The sequence below is a fragment of the Candoia aspera genome, chromosome 6, assembly GCF_035149785.1.
Source record: "Candoia aspera isolate rCanAsp1 chromosome 6, rCanAsp1.hap2, whole genome shotgun sequence".
In the NCBI taxonomy this organism is placed as follows: domain Eukaryota; kingdom Metazoa; phylum Chordata; class Lepidosauria; order Squamata; family Boidae; genus Candoia; species Candoia aspera.
The window spans coordinates 89997466-90024472 of NC_086158.1; the positions used below are offsets into that span (position 1 = coordinate 89997466).

The following is a 27007-nucleotide window of genomic DNA, read 5'->3' on the forward strand; positions in this document are numbered from 1 at the left end:
TAGAAACAGTCATTATTGGAGGGTATCAGTTGGAGAGAGATTCATGAGAGAAGAAGGATGAGCTTAATATTGAAATAAAACTCACCATTGTGCTTTGATTGTTGGAATGCCATTTTGCTGCTGTCTTTGAGATACAACAAAAACTGCCTTTCTCACCTTGGTGGATGATGACCTTTGCCAAGAGATGGAGAAGGGGGAAGAGCATAATATCCTCTTGGGCCATTCCTCCCAGGAGATGTGGGAAATGGGTCAAATTTATAATATCTGTAGCCACGGGCTGTTAAATCACAAGAGTTCTCTGTTGGATTGACATGAAATATCCACCATGTTAAGTGAGACCATCCTTTGGCAGTAAATTGAAATGCCCTTCAAACATTAGTTTGTAGTTTTAACGTGTTAGAGCAAATGAAGCCACACAGTTGGAAACCTGGGAATTATAATCCAGTGAGGGTGAATCTCTTTAAGCCTACATGATGGATCCTTGTGGTCCAACACAAAAGATTGTCAATTTGTTCCCTGTCCAATTATTATATGAACACTTGGCAAATTTATGTTCTAATGATGGCTAAACGGGGTTTCTCAGCTGTTGTTATACCATCTGGGGCTTAGCTCGAGACCTGCTCATTTTTTTTAATGTCTTTTATCCCTACCTTGGAGGATGGATACATCAATAACTAACCTTCTGGTAGATCCATAAATAACTTTTTTAGTGTTTCCTGGAAATAATTAGTTCTTGTTCAATAGGAGGCAGAACTATATAGGACCGAATAAGTCCATCTTTCTCTGAGAGTTCATGGATTTGAACTCCCCAGGTTTGAGCCGTTTCATAGAGTCCTGATCTACTTTGCACCCTACCTCCTCAATTCCCCTATCTAAAAAAATGCTATATGGTGCATTTAAGAAGCAATAGCTGTAGTATTTAACATTTTTATCTGATATATGCTTTTATCTGTGCATAGTAGAAGACTCATTTTTCACAGTACCTTCACAAAGTGCTCCAAACTGTTTGGAATAAATTCCCTGGATAAAAAGCAGTTCCTTCTTCCTTAATGTGGCTGGTTCTACCCACAGTGGGGAGGCTCGGGGAGGTAGAGTTTCTGTACCCCAATCTATATGAAATCTCTAGTAAATGTTACCTGCGTATGTATGCTGAAGCATCATTGGGCGCAATAGGCTCATGTTGAGACCACTTAGCTCTGTATCTCATTTCCAGCTTCTGGCACTACAGTGTTAATGAAAACTTTGAATTACTATTTCGTGGCAATTGTAGAATGGATGAGGGTGAACAAGCTGAATTTTAAAATAAGATGGCAATACTGGCGAATCCTCTATTAAGGATTTAGACTGTTTGGGATAGAATTACATTCTACTCTGAAGAAACAAATTTACCATTTGGGGATATTTCAAGATCCAGGCTTCTACCTTGATGTGTAGGAAATTATTGTAGTCAGGAATGAATTTGCCAATTTTTCTTGCATTCCACTTGAAATCAAGCCTGGGCTCAGTCATCCATGTTCTTGCTGCCTCTATTTATTGTGGTTTAAGAAGGGTACTTAATGCATTCTCAGGAAGAACAAAGAATGAGTAATGAAATATGTGTTGCGCCGTAAACCTCAACCTTTTACATACAGTATTTATGTGTGACCTTGCAATGCAAGTAGGAAAAGGTGGAGCTAGGGTCAGTGGCTGTATCACACACTGTTTAATTGTTTTGTTGTCATAGGGTTAGGAAGAAGCTCCTGTGGTGGGCTCCTACACAAGGTATAACTGACAGTTCTGTTGGAGATACTCATTCAGATCATAAGACCCCACTGATTAGCAGTTTGCATCTGGTTTAATTCAGAATGCTATGTTTGATGTTCAAGCCATAATGGATTGAAAGCAGAATATCTTGGGAACTGTATGTCACATATGAATTGTTTTGAGATCTGCACTGTAGTTTTAGGAGATTTCTTTCGGATCCTACAATCATCTGAAAAGATAATGGTATCCAGAATATGACAATTGGATTTGGCTATTATGTTCAACTGGTAGTGAAGACTAGTTTATTTAAGCAAGCCTTTTAAAAATTGTCATTGCTACCCTGTAGCTGTAGACTGTAGATTTTAAAAGCCATTTTATATTGTTTCTGTTTTTTAAGCTGCATTTTTATTTTCTTTACATCTTCTATCACCCTTTTGTATACAGGCAGCTAATTCATAATAACAGTCCAAACTATCTGGTCTCCATAATTGGAGAAGAAATTATTTTCCAATTAGATTCACTTAAGCTTTTTCTACATCAGTGTGAAAATAAAGTCTAGGGGTTTAGAATTCTCTAGGACATTCCCAATTTGCACAAATGACCCATTTTTTAAAATCAGAATAAAAACAAACCAAATTTGGTAGGGTAAAGGAGCTTCATTCTGTGCAAATTGATAAGACATTAAATTCCTATTTTAAAATTCCTAGCTAAGTTTAAAGGGATCTTCAATGCATTCCTAGAAAGTGAGAAAATATTAAAGTATGTTTTTTTCCTGTAATAGCTTGTCTAAATGTGAAGAGAAATAAGAGGCCTTAATGTAATATATAGTTGACACTTTCTAAGTCTTTACTGCTTTAACAACAGTTGATAGACTGATGTTCCTATTGACATTTCATATTTGTTCTTTTCTTTATTTGTAATAAGAGATTTTATTCTGGAATCATATTACAGTGTGCATTTAGGATATAATTCTACATTATAAATTTGAAAACGAGCCTCTTGCACCCATATGCTTTCATGATTGATGGAAAGCTGTCTGAAACACATGGATTGCCATCAATCAAAAATTAAACATGCTAAAAAAAGGAAAGGAAAAACAATGGAAGGAATTGACAATAAAGTTCTTTCGAAATGAGGCCCCTTGAATCCAGTGAATATTAATTCTAATTTTATTATTCTTTAAAGCTTTAAGTCTTTCTTTACTTTTATATTTCATTTTTCTTCCTTTTAAAATTTATTACTTTTAATTGTCAGCATTGTGCTATCTTCTTTTTAATTCTTATTAAATAATTCCTATTTTTATTCAAATGTATCTTATTTAAAAAGCAAAAATTTCCTCTTTTTTATTCTTGGCCTTGGTTTTTAACATGCTCTCTATTATCAGGGACATTTGAGGTTGATAGTAACCTTTAGGTGGAAAATACGGCAGGTAGACTAGAGAGAAAGTTCAAATTGTACAGTTTAGAGGAAAAATACAGTTTTTTTGTGATGGGTTTTGTTAATTTCATTCATGAAATTTCAGAATGGCTCAGTTATATGACTGTCCCAGCTACTATAAATCATAGCTGTGATATTTGACTCTGATCTTTTTGAAGTTCCAGCAGAAACTATAATGGTGTTAAAATTTGAGCAAGAAAATATTTAATGCACTTATTACATTTATATTCTTTCTTTCCTCTGGAGGGATTATGTGTGGCTAACTGTTGTATATTTTACCCCTGCAACCACCACCTGGTTGGGCTGAGCAAGAGTGACTGGTCCAGTCCACCAGTGAAGTTCATGATCAAGTACAGGTAGTCCTCATTTAGCAATCACAATTGGGACCAGCAGCTCTGTCATTAAGTGAAGCAGTGATTAAGAGGGAAGTTACATGCCTGCAACTGGGCTTTCCTTTTCCACATTCCCCTGCCCTGTGGAATGCTCACCCTGGCACTGGGATAATTAGCAAAAAGAAATTTATATTTGTATTTGCATTCATTGGAGAGGAAGGGATTACAAGAGAGTAAACAGACACACAACAGGGAATATGCATCGAAAGCAGCATTGGCGCTATTTACCTAGCGCACTTGCGGGTCCCTGAGCACACAATACATTCCTTTCAATGTGTATTCCCTGTGGTGCGCCTGCTTATTCTGTTGTAATCCTTCGTCTCCAACCTCTCCACTTTGCGAGGGGGGGGGAGAAAAAAAAAACGGGTCAGGCACAAGACAACATGTACAGACTGTAATGGCGAACATGTGACAGAGACAGATACTACAAAGGTTGCAAATGCATGCCTTGGTTGCAAAGTTATTTTTAACACCGTCGTAACTTCGAATGGTTGCTGCACAAGGCAGTTGATAAGTGAGGTCTACCCGTAGTTTGAACTTGGATCTCATTAGTTTATATACAGCACTTTCTCCACTCCATGATTCCATTATGCTTACAGTGACCATACATCCTTTATTATAAAGGACAATCCTTTATTTCAGAAAGCTGTCCTTTAGATTTATTTATTTTTCAACTTTCACTTTTGTCCTTTTTTTGTCATTTGACCTTTACTGTACAAATGGTACCACTTAATGACAGTCTTTCACATTCCTGTGAAAAATATGGAAATTAAATTGTCGTTTTCAAATAAATTTACATATACCATTTGATTTATATATATATATTATTAGAATATGCCTTTTTGTAAAGTTTTTCTTGGTTTTGCTCTTGACTTTTCTTTGGTAAAGCAAAGTTATAAACAATTAAATTTTTTTATCCTAATGACCCTTTTTCAGATTTGCCCCTTTTTCAGGTTTGTCCTTTATTTTTTCCGAGAAAATACAGTCACCATAATTATAACTACACCAGATAATAGAATAAAGATGGTTACAATCTTAGTTCTTGGACCCTGGAAACCTGGAAAACAGCCCTAAACCTGCTGTGTGCTGCTTTGATGCAATGCAATAGGCGACTTTTTGTTATTTCTGCGGCTTCCCAAAATATAATTTGTATTCTAGCATTGGCATCTGCATATCCATAATCCAGACTACAGACTATCAGAAGGAGTCAATAGCAAATAGCAAAATGTATTTCTCTGGAATGAACAAAGCGTTGATCCTAGTATTTTTCATGGTGCCGGTAACATTTAGCAGTTTTTAAAGTTTATAATCTACCTTTCCTCTTGTCAATGGAATTCTTTCCTCTATTATAAATAAATAATATCATTTTTGAGACAGGGGTGGGGGGAATCAGGGCCATCTGATTCCTTTGCCTGTAAAAGCCAAAAGCTTTTGGGGTTGGTTTCCTCAAGCCTGTTAAGGGATATATTTATTTTTAAAGTTTACATGGTTTGTCTGCATCCTCCATTGTCTTATTTATACTCCATGCATAGCTGGTTCTCAAATACTTAGCTGATTTGTTGGCAAAAGGGATCAACTGACAAACATAAAAATGTCTCTTTGCCTCCTTGGTATGTTACAAATGGAGGCATCTTATTTTCTCTTTCTAAGATCTAATATCATTGGCCAAGTCATGAAGAAAATATGAATTGTGGCATAATTTAATATACTTTCCTTCCCTAAAATATGAGAGAATTCAAAACTATTTAAACTGTTTTCTATGTGTTAGCAATTATTTTGATTCCCTGGAGTGCAGAGCTGTTTTACCAAAACAGAACAGAGCATCAGTGTTGATGGTCCAGCACTCCACGTTAAATATTTTATTAAATGAAGCTAATTATATTTCTTAAAAAGCTATTGCAGATAGCAATTTAGTGGCAAGATTTCGAGTGGAAGAAATTAAATCATGCCAGTGAACACACACACATAAACACATAGAGATGTGTCTTTTTTGCCTGTAAGCGTTCACCTGCTGAGTATGTCCTGGCGCTGAAGCCAGCAGGCCTGGAAGGTGGGAACCCTTGATTTAAGCTGTGTCCCGGCAACCCCACTGAAGGTACTTAATGTCAACAGGCAGAAACTTTGTTGTGATTCTTACATAATCTTAAAACCAAGAAAGAATTTTTCTAAAAATCCTCCAATCCCCTTACTTTAAAGCTTTTCTCATCTGTGTAGGTAAAGAGGAGCACGCTGTCTTTTTGAGGTTTCTCTTTGCCCCCCTGGTGAGAGGAACCATAAAGTTTCCCTGAAATTACTAGTTAATTATGTTTATTACTTGGAATAAGTACACATTAAACATCTGTTAATAGATAACGATTAAGAAATTCTATGTGAGTTATTTCTTAAATTCTCTCTTTCATATTCACACATACATGCTCCTCTAAATTTTTCTTCTCCCAATAAAATCAGTATTTTTGGTTGTGTGAATGTATCTGAAAAGTAAAAGAGCTCCATCATCAGTAAAATGAGCTATTATGCCCTTCAGTTTCCCTGGCCTTATCACATCACAGCTAGATATGAACATAAATGCATTTTCCCTGAAGCCTAGCTAGCAATTAATTGAGCATGCACAGTTTATTCTGCGCACTCTACCCGACATTAAATGATACTTCTACAGGATAGTGTTTTTTTAAAAAAAAATTATCTGAAGAAACTGGGCCAAGCTGATTGCTTTTAAGTATCTGTAATCTCCACTGATAATTCAGTTGCACAGAGCTGTTTTTGACTGGAGACAGACCCAAAGGAAATAGCTAGAAGCCAAGTATATTGCAAAGAAATGTTTCCTTTATTGTAATCAAGAAGTACGAATGTTTTCAAACACTATCAAAAATCTCAAAATATGAGACTGGATGCATATGCTGTAATTTCTAAGATCATGATACCTTTGCTTCCCCAGGGAAGTTGCTGAGTAATGTTGGTGTAATAAGGGCACCTTAAATGTTGGAGTAATAAAAGCATTGTTAAATTGACTAAATCCCACAGAAAGGAAATTAGAAATGATTGGTTAAAAAAAAAAAGGAATTTTCCAAAATAGGGGAAAGGGGGGGGGGAAATTGATGTGTTAATGGTGTATTAAAAACAATAAATTAAGATCTGCATAAATTAGACGCCAGAGAAATTAAGGATTTTTTCTGGGACAATTTTGGGATTACTCTGTAGTATGAAACATTTTGGGGTGGTTCTGTGAATGCTCAGAGGATATGTATATCTTCCTTAATTATAGGAATGATTTGCTTAGTTTGACAAGCAGCTATATGTATAACTTGAGATTTGGAATTCCTAAACCATCTTTCCTTCCAGATTGAAACAGATAATTTGATTACAGTATGGTCTCTTCTTGTGTCCAGTAGCATTGTAAATGAAAATAGAAATATTGGTATTACCATAATCGTAACTGAGATTAGACAATCTCAGAGAGTTTAAGATAGAATGTCTTTTAAAATTTAAGTGAATTATTAATGGGCAGCAATTCCTTTTCACAATTGCTTCAAGTCTTTAGAGTGATTCCTGAGTATTTCAGGCCTGAAGAACACAGTGTAAATCCTATGGGTATCCATGCGTGATTCTGTGCTCCCATACTGTATTTAAGCATAGTAAAAGTTATTATCAGTCTGGCTATAAAGTAGACTTTACACAGAATCCCTTTTAAATACGGCTGTGTTTTATGTCCCACATTGCTGACTAATTCCTCCCCTAATCTCCATATCTATCCAGATTAAATCCAAATCTTGCAGAAACTTACAAGTTTTTGGAATGACTTTGATTCCAGTAGTCTTCCAAGTGTCTGGCATCTTGCTACTTCTAATATATCACTAAACAAAAATTGTTGATGAAGGATTAGCTCAGTAAAACATGTTTTATAAAATTCAGTTGTGAAGCCTTAATGCCAGAAGACTTACTGATGTTCAATTTCTGTTTTCTCCTCTGATGTAGAATTGTTTTTGCTACAAATAGTAAAACAAAAATTAGAAAACTGATCTCAGGCATAACAATCTCTTGTTACAATTATGCCTCTCCCATTTACATGGAGCCATTTTTAAAAAAAAAATACTCTTGCAAGTAGGCTGGAAGATTTACCTCCAAGTTCATACAGTAGTATTAATGATGGAAGTAGATTTGAATCTTAACTAAAGTCAAGAAATTGGAGTTTAGTCTTGCTTTGGGTGTGTTTGGTGCTTAGCAGATATAGAGTGCTTCTATGTTAGATTTTTTAATTTCTTGCAAGAGATTTCTCATTAACATTCTGAGCCTAGACCCTTTGAAAATTAAAAGCAACACCTTTTAAAGGCGTGTGTGTGTGTGTGTGTGTGTGTATTCCGTTCAATCGTGTCCAATTCTCAGAGTTGCCTGGACAAGTCCCTGCAGTTTTCTTGGCAAGGTTTTTCAGAAGTGGTTTGCCATTGCCTCCTTCCTAGCACTGAGAGCAAGTGACCGTCTCAGGGTCACCCAGCTGGTTTTGTACTTAAGGCGGGACTTGAACTCATGGTCTCTCGGTTTCTAACCTGATGCCTTAACCCACTACACCAAACTGGCTCTCTCTATATATAAGAGACTAAAGTAAAGGTGCCTTCAAATCAAACTTAATAGGTGACTACTTGGACACAGTTATGAAGTTTTCCTAACAACAGCACGGGCATGGTTCACCACTATCTTCTGTTTGCTAACTTCACTTGCTAACCAATACTGTAGGATTTCTGAGAAGCCTCCTGTCCAACTGCTAACCAGGCCTGACCTGCTTAGCTGCTTAGCTTTTGGCATAAGACAGCTTCTAGGTGCTGTCTTGTTCCACAGTTAGGAGGGGTTAATTCATTAAAATTCTTGAAATTCATTCTAAGCAGGGTTCCTCAACCTGGGCAACTCTAAGCTGTGGGGACTTCAGCTTCCAGAATTTCCCAGCCAGCTTTAAAGTATTGGACCACTTAATCTGTCAGACCATGGGATTAGAACTTTTTAAAAATAGAGTAATTGTTGCATGATCTGAGAAAGATTTTTTTTTAAAAAGCTTTATTAATTTTTTCAACATATAAATAAAATACATAAAAACTAAAAAGAATGAAACGAAGAGTACCAAAGGAAAAAAGAAAACTAAAAAAGTGCAAAAACACAGAGAAGACGATTACATGGTGGCTTCCAACTTGCTACAACAAAGATATATACAACTCATTATCAATCTCTTACTCTAATTTAAACTAAGATAAAAATTATTTCTATAAAGCATTTCCATCTCTATATGACATTCTCCTCTGAAACAAACTATCTCTCCCTCTTAAAAAAATAAGAAAAAACCTTTTCTAACATAATTATTCACCTAATAAGCAAATACTCAAATATCATACTTCACTAAAATTTTACTCCTCTAAATAACAACAAATGTATTATCTACATTTGGTTAATGTCCTTTTACCCAAGGTAAAATCATTATCCCCAAAACAAAAGCATCAGTCTAAACCTTCAAGAGACCATCCTGATAAACACATTTAAACAATTATCTGACTTAAAATAGACTAAGGCATTTACATATCTCAGTATTACACACAAGGCTTTCCCCTTGCAAGTCTCCAATTCAGCAGCCAGCCTTGATTCTTGGTCTCAATTTTCCAGGAACTCGGCCAATCGTCTCTCTCCCTTTGCGCCTGAAACTCTTCTCTCTTCAGAATCAAAGTTAACTCTCCACAGTCCAATTTTTCTCCCTTCACTTTGTGACTTGAAAAGGTTAATCCTCATTTTCTTCTTTAAAGAAGGAACACTACTCTCAAAGTAGTTTTCACTCTTATCTTCTTTTTCAAGTTGTTGGTAGGCTTTAGACTCCACAGGTTCTAGGAGATGATCCGGGGCTTGGGTGACGTCAAGACAGAGTTCTTTAAAGATCGCCTTCATTTCTTCCACGTCTCTCCATGGTGTGTTATCAGGAGAAAAAAGATGCAAACGAGAGCCGTTCTCACAGGAAAGCAGAGGCAGATAGCTCAAAATTCAACTCCGCAGATTCAACGAAGTAGATAAATCTTTTATAATCCTCAAAACATTAAGAAAATGGCAACAGAACAGCAAAAATCTTTAAATCCCAATATTTAGAATTTAAATATTAAAAAGGCCAACCAAAAATAATGAAAATCATGAAGAGCTTCGCATTTCTTTGTTGCAAAAGGCCTCTCTTCGATAACAAATAAACAAAACAAGAAAACCTTGGTGTTTTAGAAATGGGGTGGCAAGATTTAGTGTCCGTTTTATGGCTTCGGCGCAGCACCGAAGTTGATGACATTCGCACCTCCCAGCATTCTCAATCACGGATTGATCGCAGGGACTCCGTTCCGCAAGCCCCCTGCAAGAAAGTGCTGTCGGGAGAACGAAAGGGATGATTTCCTGGATTCTCCTTACCTGGAGAATTCTTCAGGCTGCAGGGACCCAGCCCATGCCCAGAAAATGCTGCACCGTTGGCACTGTTTAAAAAAGCAGTACTGCTCAGTCTGCCATTCGCCACAAGAAGCCCAATCTGAGAGAAATTGATCCCCTGTTTTTCAAGGAAGTTTATAATAAGTAGATCAATTCAGGAATTGGAACAGTATCTTTGGGAGAAGCATGTATATTCTTGTATGCTGGGATTTAGTGTTTATGCAAGAGAGCTGTTACTGTGCAACATGTTTTTTTTTGGTGCCTCATTGCTTTAGAAAATCTGCCATATCTAGAATTGAGCACTTCATTTAAATCTTCTCCAACAATGACAATTCTGGTATTAAAGTCTGAGTCTTATCCAGGAAATCAATTTGAAACTACTGTTTTTGCATGACTAGGCAGATCCTAGGTTACTTTTGCAGCATCTATTAAGCTTGTAGCCATTATAAATCTTCCTGAAGAGTCATATGCAAGTAATTAGAATTGCCACACCTCTTCTAGCTGCATAACAAAAGCACGGGTAAAGAGTTTCCAAACCTCTTTTAATGGTTTTCATGGTATGTTAACTTGAAAGTGATATCAGTTTAATATCCTTGATTATGTTGCTCACTCTGTCTCTTAATAACACTCCCTAGTCTATTAACATTAAAAGAGAGTACATAATCTTAATAATTATGTAAGTTCTCCAGTATTCTCTGAGCCCTTTTCAGTGATGCTAGACAGAACTGGAGGAACATTTTTAGGCCACCTAATATATTTTGCTGTTTCTGTATGAGACTTTTTCCCAGCCTTTTTGTCTCTAATGTGCTTTTTTCCTGAGTGTAAGGTAAAGACCAGCTCCATCCAACTACATTATCTCCTTCAGAAGGAGCAGGGTAAATTAATGTGTGCTGGATTTTAGTCCTGTATTCATTCAGGGTATCAAACACCAATGTTCCAAATGACAATTGATTGCAAAGCAGAACTGAATGAGAGCGTGCAGAACTTGAAGTTTTAAGAACTTTTCCACCAGAGCCTCCTGGAACTGTCATTAAAGCTGCCTCATTCCAGTTCAGATGTTGGACAAGTCAAAAGTTATTCATGTAACCATCAACTAGGCAGCATCCTCTCTGAAGCGTCTTATGAAATGACTCACCATGACAAGCTGGAAGAAGGTTTCATATACAGTACATTAAAGCTTCATATGGTTCAGAATCATCCAGGAAAGGACTATGTAGTTCTGGATTGACCAAACCCAGTACCTTTGTCTGTTAATTGGGGAAGATTTCAGGCCTGAGACCCATGTACCAAGGGCGTTATGAACTGATGAGCCCTTACAATTTTCAGGAACAGTCAGATATTGTGGGAGTGGTTTAAAAATGGTAAACTGAATCGATCAAGGATCAATTCCAGTAGTTTGTGTATGTAGTGTGCATTTTCTTGTTGCAGTTATTCTATTACGAAGACAGTGTATGGGCTAGAACTACAGGTCAAAATTTCACTAAGATGCAGGTAGTCGCTTTCCATGATCAAGATGGAGTGAAGAATAAGATACTTTTGAGTATCTTATTGTAAATCAGATGCATTAGTTAGCTAATCTGGAGTTTCAAAGATTAGCTTGGAACACAAACAAGGATAACACCCATTTGAAACAAGCAAAACAGAGTTTTGTGAAGCTGGAATAAAGAAAGCAAGTTTCTGTTGCCGCATCTTCATTCCAGCTCTTTCATGAATGAAATTTAATTGTCTGCTTTCCAATCTCTGCAGTTGAGAATTTGGAGGAGGTCCAACTTCTTCCAGTGAAGAAGGTTGCTTTAACAAATGCCCAGCTATGTTTTGATTAGAGACAGATACTGTATATCTGGGATCTAAATAGATCTGGAAGCTTCTTGCATATCATTATCAGTTCCTTGGGGTAGTGGTATTTCTAGAGTAGCCACCACTGCCTCTGGTCTGCTTCATCCTTTGAGAACTTAATGCCTGTTAACAGCAAGTTCTACTTTCTCTGGTCATCACCATTCCATCACTTGCTGAGTACTTTATGTTTAGGGAAAATAGATGGATACTTGTCTTCTGCATTAGGCTGAAAAGGTATTTTACTAAGTGATGCTCAGGTTAATTACAAAATCATGCTTCAGTCCAGAAGTTATGCCAGATGTAACAAGAATGAGGAAATTTGGGTCAGGCAGTAGTCAGTCACTTCAAAGGACATTTGAAGTGCAGCAGTGTCAGTATGTAAGAAATTTGGAAGCTTATCCAAGATCCCGAGCTGCATAGATATATCAGTCACAGGAATTTGGAAAGTTGAAAATAATCTTAGAGCATAGTCCAAACAGAACTCAAATTCATTAAAGAGCCTGTATAAATATATATAGTTTCACTCCTGTTCCAATTGGTTCCTGGTCAGGAAGGATAAAGAAAGAAGCTGGCTTGTCCTCTTTTCCAGAATCCACAAAAATATTTGATCTGAGATGTTCTCTTTAACTGTCATCTATTTCTTGGACTGGACCCTCAACTAGTGTCTTTCAATATTTTGTTTCCATCAGAGAGAGAGAGAGAGAGATGTTCATTAACAGAAAACTGTTCAAAGCTTCGGCTGGGGCAAGGCGTTTCTGACTTTGGCTGTCTGATTTCTCAATATGCCCAGAATATTTCATGGTTCTTACATTATTATATGTAATGCGTTCCATCTACAGCATCATTATACGTTTCTTTTTCAGAATTATAAAAGTAAATAAGTATTTGGTTGATTCCTCCATTTTTGAAAATACGGAGGAGATTGTAATACCTTGTTAGAGAATTTCTGCTACTGTAGAAATTTGTGAACCTAATTCCTGCAGCTTCAGCAAAGGACTGTTACCTTGTCGTGGTGCTGGAGCTTGAGCACCTCAACGATGCCATGAGCAAGGGCCACCCAAGACGGGAAGGTCATGACAGAGAGGTCAGACTAAATGTGATCCCTGGGGAAGGTAATGGCAACCCACCCCAGTATTCTTGCCGTGAAAACTAAATGGATCAGTACAACCAGAGATACGTCGGTATACCATCGGAAGATGAGACCCCCAGGTCGGAAGATGGTCAAAATGCTACTGGGGAGGAACAGAGGATGAGTTCAACTAGCCCCAGACATGATGATGCAGCTAGCTCAAAGCCGAAAGGACGGCTAGCGGCCGACGGTGCTGGTGGTGAACGACGAATCCGATATTCTAAGGATCAACACACCATTGGAACCTGGAATGTAAGATCTATGACCCAGGGCAAATTGGATGTGGTTATCGGTGAGATGTCAAGATTAAAGATAGACATTCTGGGCGTCAGTGAGCTGAAATGGATTGGAATGGGCCACTTCACATCAAATGACCACCAGATCTACTACTGTGGACAAGAGGACCACAGAAGAAATGGAGTAGCCTTCATAATTAATAGTAAAGTGGCTAAAGCAGTGCTCGGATACAATCCAAAAAACGATAGAATGATCTCAATTCGAATTCAGGGCAAGCCATCTAACATCACAGTGATCCAAATATACGCCCCAACCACAGATGCTGAAGAAGCTGAAGTAGAGCAGTTCTATGAGGATCTGCAGCACCTACTGGACAACACACCTAAAAGAGATGTTATTTTCATCACGGGAGACTGGAATGCTAAGGTGGGCAGTCAAATGACACCTGGAATTACAGGTAAGCATGGCCTGGGAGAACAAAACGAAGCAGGACATAGGCTGATAGAATTTTGCCAAGACAACTCACTCCGCATAACAAACACTCTCTTCCAACAACCTAAGAGACGGCTTTATACATGGACTTCACCAGATGGACAACACCGAAATCAGATTGACTACATCCTTTGCAGCCAAAGGTGGCGGACATCTATACAGTCGGTAAAAACAAGACCTGGAGCTGACTGTAGTTCAGATCACGAACTTCTTCTTGCACAATTTAGGATCAGACTAAAGAGATTAGGGAAGACCCACAGATCAGCTAGATATGAGCTCACTAATATTCCTAAGGAATATGCAGTGGAGGTGAAGAATAGATTTAAGGGCCTGGACTTAGTAGATAGGGTCCCAGAAGAACTATGGACAGAAGTCTGCAACATTGTTCAAGAGGCGGCAACAAAATACATCCCAAAGAAAGAGAAAACCAAGAAGGCAAAGTGGCTGTCTGCTAAGACACTAGAAGTAGCCCAAGAACGAAGGAAAGCAAAAGGCAACAGTGATAGTGGGAGATATGCCGAATTAAATGCAAAATTCCAGAGGTTAGCCAGAAGAGATAAGGAATTATTTTTAAACAAGCAATGCGTGGAAGTGGAAGAAGACAATAGAATAGAAAGGACAAGAGACCTCTTCCAGAAAATTAGAGACATCGGAGGTAGATTCCAGGCAAAAATGGGCATGATCAAAAACAAAGATGGCAAGGACCTAACAGAAGAAGAAGAGATCAAGAAAAGGTGGCAAGAATATACGGAAGACCTGTATAGGAAGGATAACAATATCGAGGATAGCTTTGACGGTGTGGTCAGTGAGCTAGAGCCAGACATCCTGAAGAGTGAGGTTGAATGGGCCTTAAGAAGCATTGCTAATAACAAGGCAGCAGGAGACGACGGCATCCCAGCTGAACTGTTAATGCATGCTATATGCCAGCAAATTTGGAAAATACAAGAATGGCCATCAGATTGGAAAAAATCAACTTATATCCGCATACCAAAAAAGGGAAACACTAAAGAGTGTTCAAACTATCGAACAGTGGCACTCATTTCACATGCCAGTAAGGTAATGCTCAAGATCCTGCAAGGTAGACTTCAGCAATTCATGGAGCGAGAATTGCCAGATGTACAAGCTGGGTTTCGAAAAGGCAGAGGAACTAGGGACCAAATTGCCAATATCCGCTGGATAATGGAAAAAGCCAGGGAGTTTCAGAAAAACGTCTGTTTCTGTTTTATCGACTATTCTAAAGCCTTTGACTGTGTGGACCATAACAAATTGTGGCAAGTTCTTAGTGGTATGGGGATACCAAGTCATCTTGTCTGCCTCCTGAAGAATCTGTATAATGACCAAGTAGCAACAGTAAGAACAGACCACGGAACAACGGACTGGTTTAAGATTGGGAAAGGAGTACGGCAGGGCTGTATACTCTCACCCTACCTATTCAACTTGTACGCAGAACACATCATGAGACATGCTGGGCTTGAGGAATCCAAGGCTGGAGTTAAAATTGCTAGAAGAAACATTAACAATCTCAGATATGCAGATGATACCACTTTGATGGCTGAAAGCGAAGAGGAACTGAGGAGCCTTATGATGAAGGTGAAAGAAGAAAGTGCAAAAGCTGGATTGCAGCTAAACCTCAAAAAAACCAAGATTATGGCAACCAGCTTGATTGATAACTGGCAAATAGAGGGAGAAAATGTAGAAGCAGTGAAAGACTTTGTATTCCTAGGTGCAAAGATTACTGCAGATGCTGACTGCAGTCAGGAAATCAGAAGACGCTTAATCCTTGGGAGAAGAGCAATGACCAATCTCGATAAAATAGTTAAGAGCAGAGACATCACACTGACAACAAAGGTCCGCATAGTTAAAGCAATGGTGTTCCCCGTAGTAACATATGGCTGCGAGAGCTGGACCATAAGGAAGGCTGAGAGAAGGAAGATCGATGCTTTTGAACTGTGGTGTTGGAGGAAAATTCTGAGAGTGCCTTGGACTGCAAGAAGATCAAACCAGTCCATCCTCCAGGAAATAAAGCCAGACTGCTCACTTGAGGGAATAGTATTAAAGGCAAAACTGAAATACTTTGGCCACATAATGAGAAGACAGGACACCCTGGAGAAGATGCTGATGCTAGGGAGAGTGGAAGGCAAAAGGAAGAGGGGCCGACCAAGGGCAAGGTGGATGGATGATATGCTGGAGGTGACAGACTCGTCCCTGGGGGAGCTGGGGGTGTTGACGACCAACAGGAAGCTCTGGCGTGGGCTGGTCCATGAAGTCACGAAGAGTCGGAAGCGACTAAACGAATAAACAACAAATTCCTGCAGACCAACCAGCATAGTTAAAGAAAACAAATGCTGGGACTTGTAGTTCAGCAATATTGGAAGGGGAAGAAATTCTTCATATTAAGAAATCTTATTGGAAAGTTGAGGGCTCCCCTGGAGCAGATTTTGAGACTGGAGAAACCCATAAGAGAATTTCCCCACTCCTTTCTGTTAATGCAAGATTATTTTGGTATGGGATTCTACCCATAGACTTCAGCTATTATACCCAAAACTTTTTTTTTTCACTCTTAAGATTGGCTTATATCTTGAACCCTCTTCAGGGTCAGATTCTTCTGTTTTTAATTTCTGGACCATGACATTTTTAGCTAGAAGCCTATTAAGGTATCTTGATACTATTATATTCCATTTTAGATCCTCCCAGGTTTTTTGTTTGTTTCTTTGTTTGTTAACTAACATCTTGATGAGAACTGTTAGCTTAGAAGCAAATCCCATTTGTGTCAAGAAAGCTTAGGACTGTGACCTTAAACAGTTTGCTTCTCTTTATAAAAGGTTCCTGGTTAACAAGCCAAGTGTTTATAGTAGTTAACAAATCACTTTGGGTTCAGAGTCAGTTCCACTTAACAAATACTAGCGGGGGATGAAAATTGTCCCTAACAAAAGAAAACCAGAAAACTGTGTGAGAGCCAAAGGAAAGTTTGAACATAATCTAAACTGTTTTTGAGTTTCTCTATTAATCTTGCATAAATAGCTGATGTTATGAGAAAGAAAAAGAGAAAGTATGCATTAACATGACAGAATGCAGTTCAGCATTACTCCCTTGACATACTGTATTATTTCTGCTGTGCAAATTCTCCTACACTCTTTGAGCGTAGTTTTATAAAAAACAACAACTTCACAATGCATTTTTAATGTCCAGCATTGCTAACTAATTACATTTCCTGTACTGGGTGTTGCAGTTTAAACTGTGAGAATTTCTGAAGGCGGAAAAATAAGAGGAGGGTTTTGGGAAGAGACAAGGTGGAGGTCTCTCATGGAAATCTATTTTGTCAAAGGAATGTGATGAAGCTGTGTGTATATCGTGCTTGTATACCATGAGGGATGAATAAAGAAAGCAGTTATTTTGCCAAGGCCCTTTATTTCATTAAATGAGGATTATGCAGGAAAAATATCAATGCCCTGCATATATTGAATATACTGCTTTGGTCCATTGATTATTTCTTGTATCAATTCCCATCAACTCTGATTATTTGCTATCCTGGCTGTAGCTGATAGGAGCTGCTTATAGATCTCTAAGTCATCTGTTGGTGGAGAAGCCTGCTTTCATAACTGCTGCAAAGAAGATTGGAAGTTGCTTCTTTAGATGTCTTTCTTTTTCTTGCTTGTTATTCTTCACTTTCTCTTTTACCCTTTTATAATCTTTCTTTTTCTCTTTCTTCTTCTATGTTTCTATAGTTTTTAAAATCTTTGTAAAATCTTCTTTTTTAATTAATTTAATTTTTTAATTTTAATTCTTTATTAATAAAGATTTTTCATTAAAAAAAAGAGACCTGCTTTTTCAGTCTGAAGAGGCATACAGTAGCCACCCTTGGTTGGATGGGCCCCTTATTCCAATCATAGGTCCTAATTAGATTTTGGAGTGCTTGTATTTCGGGGTGGGGGGAGGACTTGTATGCATTTTCTTCTTACATGAAACATTTGTGTACAGATACAATCTGTGTCTCATTTATTTTTCTCCTTTTTGAAGCAATATCACAATGTTTTGATTTCCAGCACTTGTCTGAACCTTCTTGCCTTGACAGCCTGGGAACTCCTGCATGTTGTGGAAGATTCCATGGCAGCAGGAGCCCTTTAGGGACATTTAAATGTAGCGCCCCAAGTATGGCCATGCTGGTTGGGGATAGCACCACGTGGTGGATGACTGTTCTAGAATAAAGCTCTTGGTTTACCTTGAAGGCCAGACAAGACGACAGAGTTTTCTTTTGCCTGAATTTGCAGGAGATGAGCCGTGTTAGTCTATGGTTATCAAAAATCATGAGGATTGTGGTAACACCTTTTCCAACTAACAAATTAGTGTATATTAAAATACATGAGCTTTCATGAGCTGCAGCTCACTTCATCAGATACCTGGAGTGAATGGATTGGAGGGTGTCTTCTAAAATATAGTCAACATTCTTCTGCATCACTGCAGGAGGGACAATAAGCCAGCCAACTGGTAGGACGTTGGTGGTTGCTGAGGGAAGGGGACTGAGAAGATCAAGGCAGGCTTGCTGATAGGCTCTACCATGCTGGGACCTCAGAGGTAGCTGAGATAAGGGAGAGCACTCAGAAGATTGGGAGGAGGTGGCTTGGTGCATTATGCCATGCTGTCTGGTACCAAGCGGAGACAGAGAGCAATTTGCCACAAGTCGGCCTTACTTACCCCAGAAACCCTACACTTTTCATTTCTGCCAAACCATGGTTGACTCAAAACGTTTGGGCAGAGCTTCCAGAATACAGTGGTTTGTCCAGGGTTGAAATAAATCCATTTTGCCATTTTGTGCACCCCCTATTACCAGAATGTTCACATTAAAATAGCTTAAGAAATGAAATTGTTACAATTAATTCTGGCCTTTGGTGCTATTTAAAAACATAGCCTCTCATTGGACTCAATTAAATAAATCATCATCCTTCACTGTCCCAGTGATGCTCCTTAAATTCAGTCATCTAAAACTGAGATAAAGACATCAGAATTTTATTCTCCAAATAATGGCTGGATGTATTTTATTTAAATAGCATAATCGGTTGTTTAACATGAAATCTGTGACAACTAGGTACCAGAATGTCTTAGCTGAACCCCAGATCCATTTTTGAAATACACTATGAATGTTTTTGATTAAGAATAAATATTAAAGTCATCACCCTTCGAATCAATTTGTTTACTAAAATCGTGAAGTCAAAGACGTAAAATTTTAGGGAAGCTTGATTCCAAAATCCTGTTTAATGCTGATACACACCAGCCTTGTTTGGAGCAGGCCTGCCTGGGGGGCCATTTTCTCATTCAAGTATCTAGCAAACATTTCTTTCCCGTTCCAAAGGTTAGCTTTTGCCGTCATCTGCTCCAACCATCTTTGTTGCTAGAAGGAAGATCGAATAGTGTTGCTGCACAAGAGAGACGTTGATTCTGCTCCAGAAACAGTCCCTCCTGTGTACCCGCAGAGCTCCTTCTATGTGACGAGGCAAGACAACAGACTGCTCTCGTACCAGCTCTTCCTCTAATCTTGACAGGATGCTGGTTATCGCTAGAAGAGTTGCTAAATTTGTTGCAACTGCCATCACTATGGGATGTTTAACTATTCAGCTACAGCATTTTTCTGCGTACGGTTTTATCTATAGCTCTGGGTTATCTACAAAGGGTTTTCTCTCTGCCATACAAGTTTGAAGCTTGTAGCAGGTACACATTGTACTGGACCACAGGTGAAAATACTTGGGCATGAACGGTCATCTTCCCTGATTCGTGCTTTCATCCCACGGTCATTCCCCCACCGTTGTTGCTGCTGTCAGCCAAACTCATGCAAAGATGATGATACAACATCATATTGTGACTCCAAACTACATCAGGTAGAGGTTATTTGAGCCACAATGGCAACCTCAGGTTGCATCTGACACGAAGTCCCAGGCTGTGGGCTGCAGTGCTGCAGCCTTTGGGAAGCATCGTTGGCATGATTAATCATGATAAATGTGGTTAAAGTCCCTTTGTCCATCCTCATGTTATCTATGAAGGGGAAAACCTGTATTTTTCTTCCATCACTTGTGAAAGGTGTTGACACGTCTTCACTGTCACGTCAAGGGGTCTTTTCAACACAAGTAACTGAACGGTTTGCATGTGGACATACTGAGATAATTCTGAAAAAGGAAACTGCCTGAAGCAGCTTCCATATATGAAATTTCTTTATTATCTAGCACTTTATGATTAACTGCTGCTTTTTATTATTATTATTATTTCAGGAAGCTGCCTCCTTTGCTGGAGAGCAAGGCTTTGAGGTGAGTAAGCCTACATTACACGCTAAACAGATTCTAAAGGGTTTTTTCTTGCTGATAATGAAGTTCTTTGGGACAGTGATTGATGTGCTATTATCCTCTCCAAGCTTCGCCGCGGTTGCCATAGAGACTTGGCAGTCGTCATGGTTTCTTTGTTCTGCCAGCTCAGTGTTATGACGCACTCTGCTAGGTCTGCACCCAACATCGCCTACAGATGTTATTTATTGAATTTTGAAAAGCCTCTTGGGAAGCTGAGAGGCTGGGCGCAGCTTCAAGCTGCCTCTGCAGATATGGTACCTGTCAGCCGGTTCCGTTAAAAAGCCACCTCATTAGCTGAATTACACTCCATAAAGATCCTCGGCTAAAGCCATGGCCAAGCAAGACGAAATTCAGAAATATAATACCATTCTAAATAACTCTGACCGTGCTGAACACAGATTATCCCGATGCAAATGCCTTGCAGGGAAGTTGCGTGTGGAATTGTTAACAGCTGATTAGCGTGAGCCCTGCAGCCTCTTTGCAGAGTGGGCTGTTCTTTTGTTAACCCATCCAAGGGCTGTTTTCCATCTGGGTCCGCCTCAGTGTGCCATCCCTCAACATACGCACGTACAGAAGCCCCTTCTTTTGTTCAGCCTGTCAACTGCATCATTGTTAAAGGGTCTCCGTTTCTAGAGATTTTTGTGTGCTATATCTAAACAATTTGATCCGAGGAATTAGTAATTACAGGACGTGGAGACCGCCCCAAACGCAATAATGTAACTACCAATTTCCTTTAGATCTTTAAGGTCCGGGGTATGTGCAACATCGTTCTGTTTAGATTGATTTGCTTTCCTCCTTTCTAAAGGGGTTATTCATAAGGCAAAGGGAAAGCAAATGCTCCCCTCTGCATTAATCAGATCTCAACAGCTGGGAGACTGTAGGCAGGTCTGTGCCTTTCATTTGGGTCTGTTCAAGTACAAAGAAGAGGTAAGAAGGAACATCTGGCATGTTTGTGTGTCCCCAATTTAGATTGCTTCAAGATAACACAAAAACATGCTCTTCTTTACCATAAGCATTTAAACTGTATGCTTTGTCATTCCATGGTCTGTTCTGAATTGTGATGGATACTTTATAAAACCAAGGCTGCGGGGAAACCTTTATTTTGTACATTTATAATATAGCTGAGCATAAACATAATTTAATCAAAGAAAAGAGCAGGTGGTGTATATTTTTATTTTTCCCTTGAGTTGAAAATGTGGAACATACCTGGTTTAAATTCACACAGAGTGACAGAATCATTTTGTCCATATCTGCACAATAGCTTCATGCTAACCTTTCCATTAGCACTTTTTAAAATGTTTTCCAACTTAATTTTTGCTTAACATCCTAAATCTGCCGTGTTTGATTCTGGTCCATTGCTAAACGTCCATTGATATTTTTTCTTCTTTGTTAAGATATTTGCAAAGTGCATTAACAAAAATTAAACATTAAATTAGATGATTTAACTTCAATTAATTAAAAATTGACCACCATTGAATGAATTAAAGAGTAGAAATTGAAAGGAAAATCATGATAGACTAAGAGTTCTAATTGAACACTATCAGAAACTGTAAATGTTCAATACAGATGATTTTTAATGGCAGTCCTAAAGCCTAAGAAACTCTAAATTAAATGCCACCTATTCTTTTTAAGATAAGAGCTGTTTTTCTTAGGCTAAAGACTAAATGTTTTTTTATTTAAGAAGAAGTCTCCAAACTGTATGGCCAATCCATAGGAAGTACTTTTTGGAGCAAAGCAATTTGGGTATGAATCATGGAGGTATCTTTCCTAATGTTTTCAAAGATTTTTTAAAAAGGTCCTGTAGCTAATTGTTTTTTCATAATGGAATTTTCTAAGCAAGAACTTTATTTCCAATATGCAAAGAACTTCTTCAATCGGGGAAACATTAAAAAATGTAATGTCCTGCCAGATGTCATTCTAAATGAAATGTTGAGTAAAAAATATACAAATTTTTAGATTAAAAGGAATAACAAAATCACGGAACAATAAGATTCTGTGAGAGCACTGCTCTTGTCTAAAGGGACTTTTGAAAGTGAGCTATCCAGAGAAGAACCTATAAGAGGATTTTTTTCAGGGCAGGTCCATGTGGCTGTAGATAGCCTTTATATACTTAGTTGTACCTGAAGAATGTTGTGCTATTGCTAGTGGAGTTTTGTTTAACTGAAACATAATATAAGAAAAGAAGGCATAGCTTTTTATACTGTATGGAACTCTGTAATTATTCAGCATTTCTGTATAATTTGGGTAATAAAAGTTGTAAGGAAAGGGAAAAAAATCAACCAGTAAACTGAATTCAGGAATTTGTTATGAGAAAAGACCACTTCCAAATTCTGCAAGTGCGATAAGGAGATAAATAGGTAGCGCAAGTGGCAGAATAGCTTTGTCCCTAGTGATGTCTGTCTGAGAATCCCAATGAATTGGTGTTGACTGGTATTCACAGATAGTGGATGAGACTTCAACAGTTCTGGATTCCTGGACAGAATCCATCTCCTTGGAGTGTTCTTTACAAGAAGTTTGAGTTAGCTCTCCCTACGAGAACCATTCTTATAGCATCAGTCTGTGGTCATTAGAGACCTTAAGAACAATTACATTCTTTACATGGAACATAAGCCACTTAAGGTCAGTTTAGTGATCTTATAAACCAGGGAGGGAGGGATAGAGAGATGGATAGATAATTTAGCTCCTGTCCCTACAGAGTCCCTGTGACTCTGACTCTTCAACAGCCATTGGCCCTTCTGAAGCCTCTTGTCTCCTGTGTTGTGGAGAAATTGCTGAAGCCATGGAATTCTTCTCTTCTGGGTCCATGCTGTTAGATAATGGAAAGGCTGGGACAGGGGATAAGAGTTGCTCCTAAAATGATGGGGAGGGTGATTCGTCATACTTGGTTCTTCCTGTGGGAAGCAGTGATGAGGGAAGTGTGAGAAAGAAACTCAAAAGAACCCTCCCTTGACTTTGTTTGGGACAGATTTTGATCTTGTTTGGTATAAGATGGGGCAGAGGGAAACTGGATAGGTTCTCATTCTTTCCTCTTTCCCAGGACTGAGTAATCTTTTGTGAGAATCCCACCCTTAATGGTTTGTTCATTCCATGCCCCTTCCCAAGACCTGGTCTGCATTCCTTCACAACCTGGGGACCTGCTAAAGATGGCTAAGGGAACAGGGGCAGCTTTTAACTTCACCTCTGCCCCAGCAATCATATCAAGGTATCAGTTTCCTCACTGCTGCTAGCAGGTGGGGGGGGGGGGGAACCAACCATGGTCTGTTTCTCCTCATCCCTTTTTAGGTGATCATCTGAGTCGTGGGGAAACTAATTTGTCCTAATCAAACTAGCTGTGATTTCATTCTGACATCAGTACTCCACATTCATGTTCAACTATGCAATCTGTTGAAAAGTTTATGATCTGTCTTGGATAACGTACACTGCTGCTTTCAATACTTTTTTTTCCTCTTTTCCTCTTCCAAGACTGAGGACATTGAAGAAATAGCCCGAAAGACTCAGGCCCTGAAAAAAGCAAATCCTAAAAGACAGCGAGTTGTTGTGTTTACCCAAGGGAAGAATGACACTATCATGGCCACAGGTATATGCTTTTTAAAATTTAAATTTAATTCTAATTTTTTAAGCTTTGTAACCAATGGAATGTTGCATTAAATTTTCTTCTCTGTGCTTCCAAAGAGATTTAACAAATAAGAAGAGTCAACTAAGGCAACAAAACTGTTTAAGACAATGTACTGCGCAAAGACCGCGGCAGTAGGCAGAACCAGTTGTTTAAAATAAAAAAAAATAGTGTGTGTGTTTCCCAGGGAGAGTGATAACACGAGAAGGATTGGGCTGCTTTTATAGGGTTTTCATATCTCAGCATCTGTTAATTTGGACTCACATTTAGGAGAAGAATGGCTTTATAATACATATTCACCCAAGACATTATTTGGAATTATTCCATGATTTTATATGCAGCAACTATAAAGGTCACTATTCCATTTGAATATAAATGTGTTTTATATCTTGATACTGAAAAATGTTCTCTTTATCAACTTCATTATATGAGCAGCCACACTCCAGGGATTTTAGACCTAATTATTTACCTGATGTAAGGTCTAAACATAATGTTATATATTAATTTGATTCTAAAATGTTAAAGATAACTTTTCTAGTTCATCTATGCCTATGCATTATACATTGCTTTTGAAAAGACAGATTTAAATTATTTACTTTTATTTAGATTTTCTCTTAAGTTCTTTCTACTTGATTATCTATATCAAAGCTCACCAAGTAACAGATGCTGTAAGAATTAAATTCATGTAAGTAGTAATGGAGGATACAAAATCCGATATACTGTAAAGTGAATTTCCAGCTGTTTTTGTTTTTTGTTTTTGTTTTTTTTTTAAAGCAGGAAATTCCACTTTTGGTTTTTCCCACTTGAGAACTTTTTGTCTTTAGAGAAACAAGTGAAAAGGGAGCTTGTGTAAGAATGATATGATCTATGATATGCCATTTTAATCATTAAAATATGACTTTTCCTGCTGTTTGACACATTGTCTGCATTTCTTGATTTAAACAGGATTCTTGTACAGTGGGGAAAAAAACTATCACGCATTTTTGTCTAAAGCAACATATTTAGTTCAGTTCTCTGTTGCCTCCTCTATGGCCTTGAGCTTAAGCTAACGTCTGTACTGGAACAGATTGTCAAGCAGCAAGTCTGTGAACATTTTGGAAAGAATGCTGCCAATACCAGGAGCCAGCATGGGTTTGACAAACTGTATCTTTTTTTATGACTAATTAGTGGACCAAAGAAATGCTGTCATTGTAGTGTACCTTGACCTCAGTAAAGCATTCGACAAGGTATCTCATGAGGTCAGGGATGGAAGAACATTAGCTAAATGTTCCTGTGCATTTTCAGGTGGTTGAACTTCTGTACTAAAGGATGCTTATAAATGATTCTGCAGCGTCCTGGAGGGAAATATTGTGTGGGGCCATCTTTAGGAATGGAATGGAATGGAATGGAATGGATGACACCAAGCTAGAGGGAGTGGTGTAGATAGTAAGGAAGATGACCTTGATGGAAATATGCAAGAACTGTTACTTAGGTAAAGGAAGTTGAAACATTTTTAAGCCCTGAGAAACAAGATAACATGATTCTTTGGAGTATAAGAAGTGAGGTGGGGAAGGACAGCACAACCAGACTTGTAAGATTCTGTCATTATAGCCAATCTCAAAAAAAGTAGTCCAGCCTGCCCGTTGATTTCCTGGTCTGGTCTACCTAGTGGGGCTGCAAGTTGGCTAATATTTAGACTACAAAATCACAATTCAAAATCAATAGATTGGCTATTGGGCTGAACCAACAGGATGTCGAATAAGTGTGGCATCTAACAGGAAAATTAAATGCCTAGATACAGGATTGGAAAGACCTGGTTTGCTGGCAGTGCATATGAGAAGGCTCTAGATGTACTAGTGAAGACCAGCTGAACTGAAGCAAGCAGTGTGATACAGCATCTAGAAATGATCAGTACAACCTGGGGCACCTTAACCAAAGCATTGCATTTTGATCACACATAGTTCCATGAGACTCAGCCCTGGTATCCCACACTAGGAATACAGTGCCAGTTCTTGGCATTGAACTTTAAAAGGGGCATGGAGATGCAGGACCCGATTCAGAAAAGAGCTGCCGGAATGATTAAGGTGGCTATAAACCAGTCCCTCTGAGGAATGTTTAAAGATCTGGGCATATTTAGCTTGCGAAAAATACAACTCGGGGGAATGATGATACCATGTCTATAGACATCTAAAGAGTTGCCATGTGCAAAAGGAGGCAGACCTGTTCTTTGTTGAACAAGAGGACAAACTACAGCAAGTTGAAATCAAAAGGAAGAAGGTTCAAATTGAATAATAGGAGGAATTTCTGGACATTTCTGTTAATGCAGTGGAACAATCTGCCTAGAATAGTTGGCTTACTTTCCTACTGTAGTTTTCAGAGAGGGCCTGGGTGGCTACATGTTCGAGGTGGTTTATGGATTCCTGCCCTGAGCAGAGGAATCCACTAAACTTGAGTTGGAATAGACTTGATGCCCCCTATGGTCCATTCCAACTCATACGTTTTATGATTCACATACATTACTTAGAAAGGATTATAATGGTAAACCCAGTCATCAAAACATCCTAGCAGTGTTTTCATAACTGGATTTCATAACTGAAATTAGGAGAAGGGGGAGTTGAATTTTGGGCCAAAAACTCTTGATCTAGACAAATAGGGGTTCAGGATATATAAAACTAGAATAAAAAGGTTTCACAGCCATGAGAGTGTTATTTGGTTTCAGTTAATGAAGATGATACTAATGACACAATCTGTTATGCCCCTAACATAGGAATCATCTATGGAGGAGGAGGAGGAAGTCAGTTAGACATGACCCTGAAAAGCCAGGCCTAACACAGTGGCCAAGCACACTCACATCCTACTCTTCCTGCACCCCTGAGCCTGAATACTGCCCTATATGTGGAAAGCCAGAGGCAAAGAGAGATGGGAGTGCTCAGTTGTGAGGGCAAGTGCCTTGGGCTCCAGGGTCTACTCAGGATTGGATGTGGCTCTTAAGCAGCCTGTCTCTTAAAAGCTGTGTTGGGCTGGAAGTTGGGAGTTTCCTGAATTTAAGGATCTACCTGATTGCAGTACAGGACTGGGATTATGTTTTGTGGCAGCCCAACATATTTGTACTTCATGCCTTGCCTAGCCTAGCCTGGACACTGGGCTACCTTTCTTGGAAATCTGAACTTGATAACGCCTTCTGTCCTGCTTCTAGGCAAGAAACTTACTTAAAATTAGCAATTATGGCTTTGCTTAATCCATATGGGCTAGGAGTATTTGTGTAGGATGGAAGGCCTGCTTCAGAAAAACCAAGCTTTGAAGGAGCTTGGTGCTATGAAGGCCCAGCTGAATCAACTTGGATCTCAGCTGTCTCTAACAACTGTTTCCTCCCACAGCAGAAATGCCTGGT

The 27007-nt window shown here is 38.7% G+C and overlaps 1 protein-coding gene across 2 annotated transcripts in view; it reads left to right on the top strand.

The window, feature by feature from the left end:
* The window catches only part of ADK (adenosine kinase), a 259216-nt gene that overhangs the window by 184309 nt on the left and 47900 nt on the right, over positions 1 to 27007 (top strand). For both annotated transcript variants that reach the window (XM_063307666.1, XM_063307667.1), the window contains exons 8-9: positions 19953 to 19988; positions 23487 to 23601. In XM_063307666.1, the coding sequence (XP_063163736.1) occupies positions 19953 to 19988; positions 23487 to 23601 (151 nt within the window). The remainder of the gene's footprint in view (positions 1 to 19952; positions 19989 to 23486; positions 23602 to 27007) is intronic.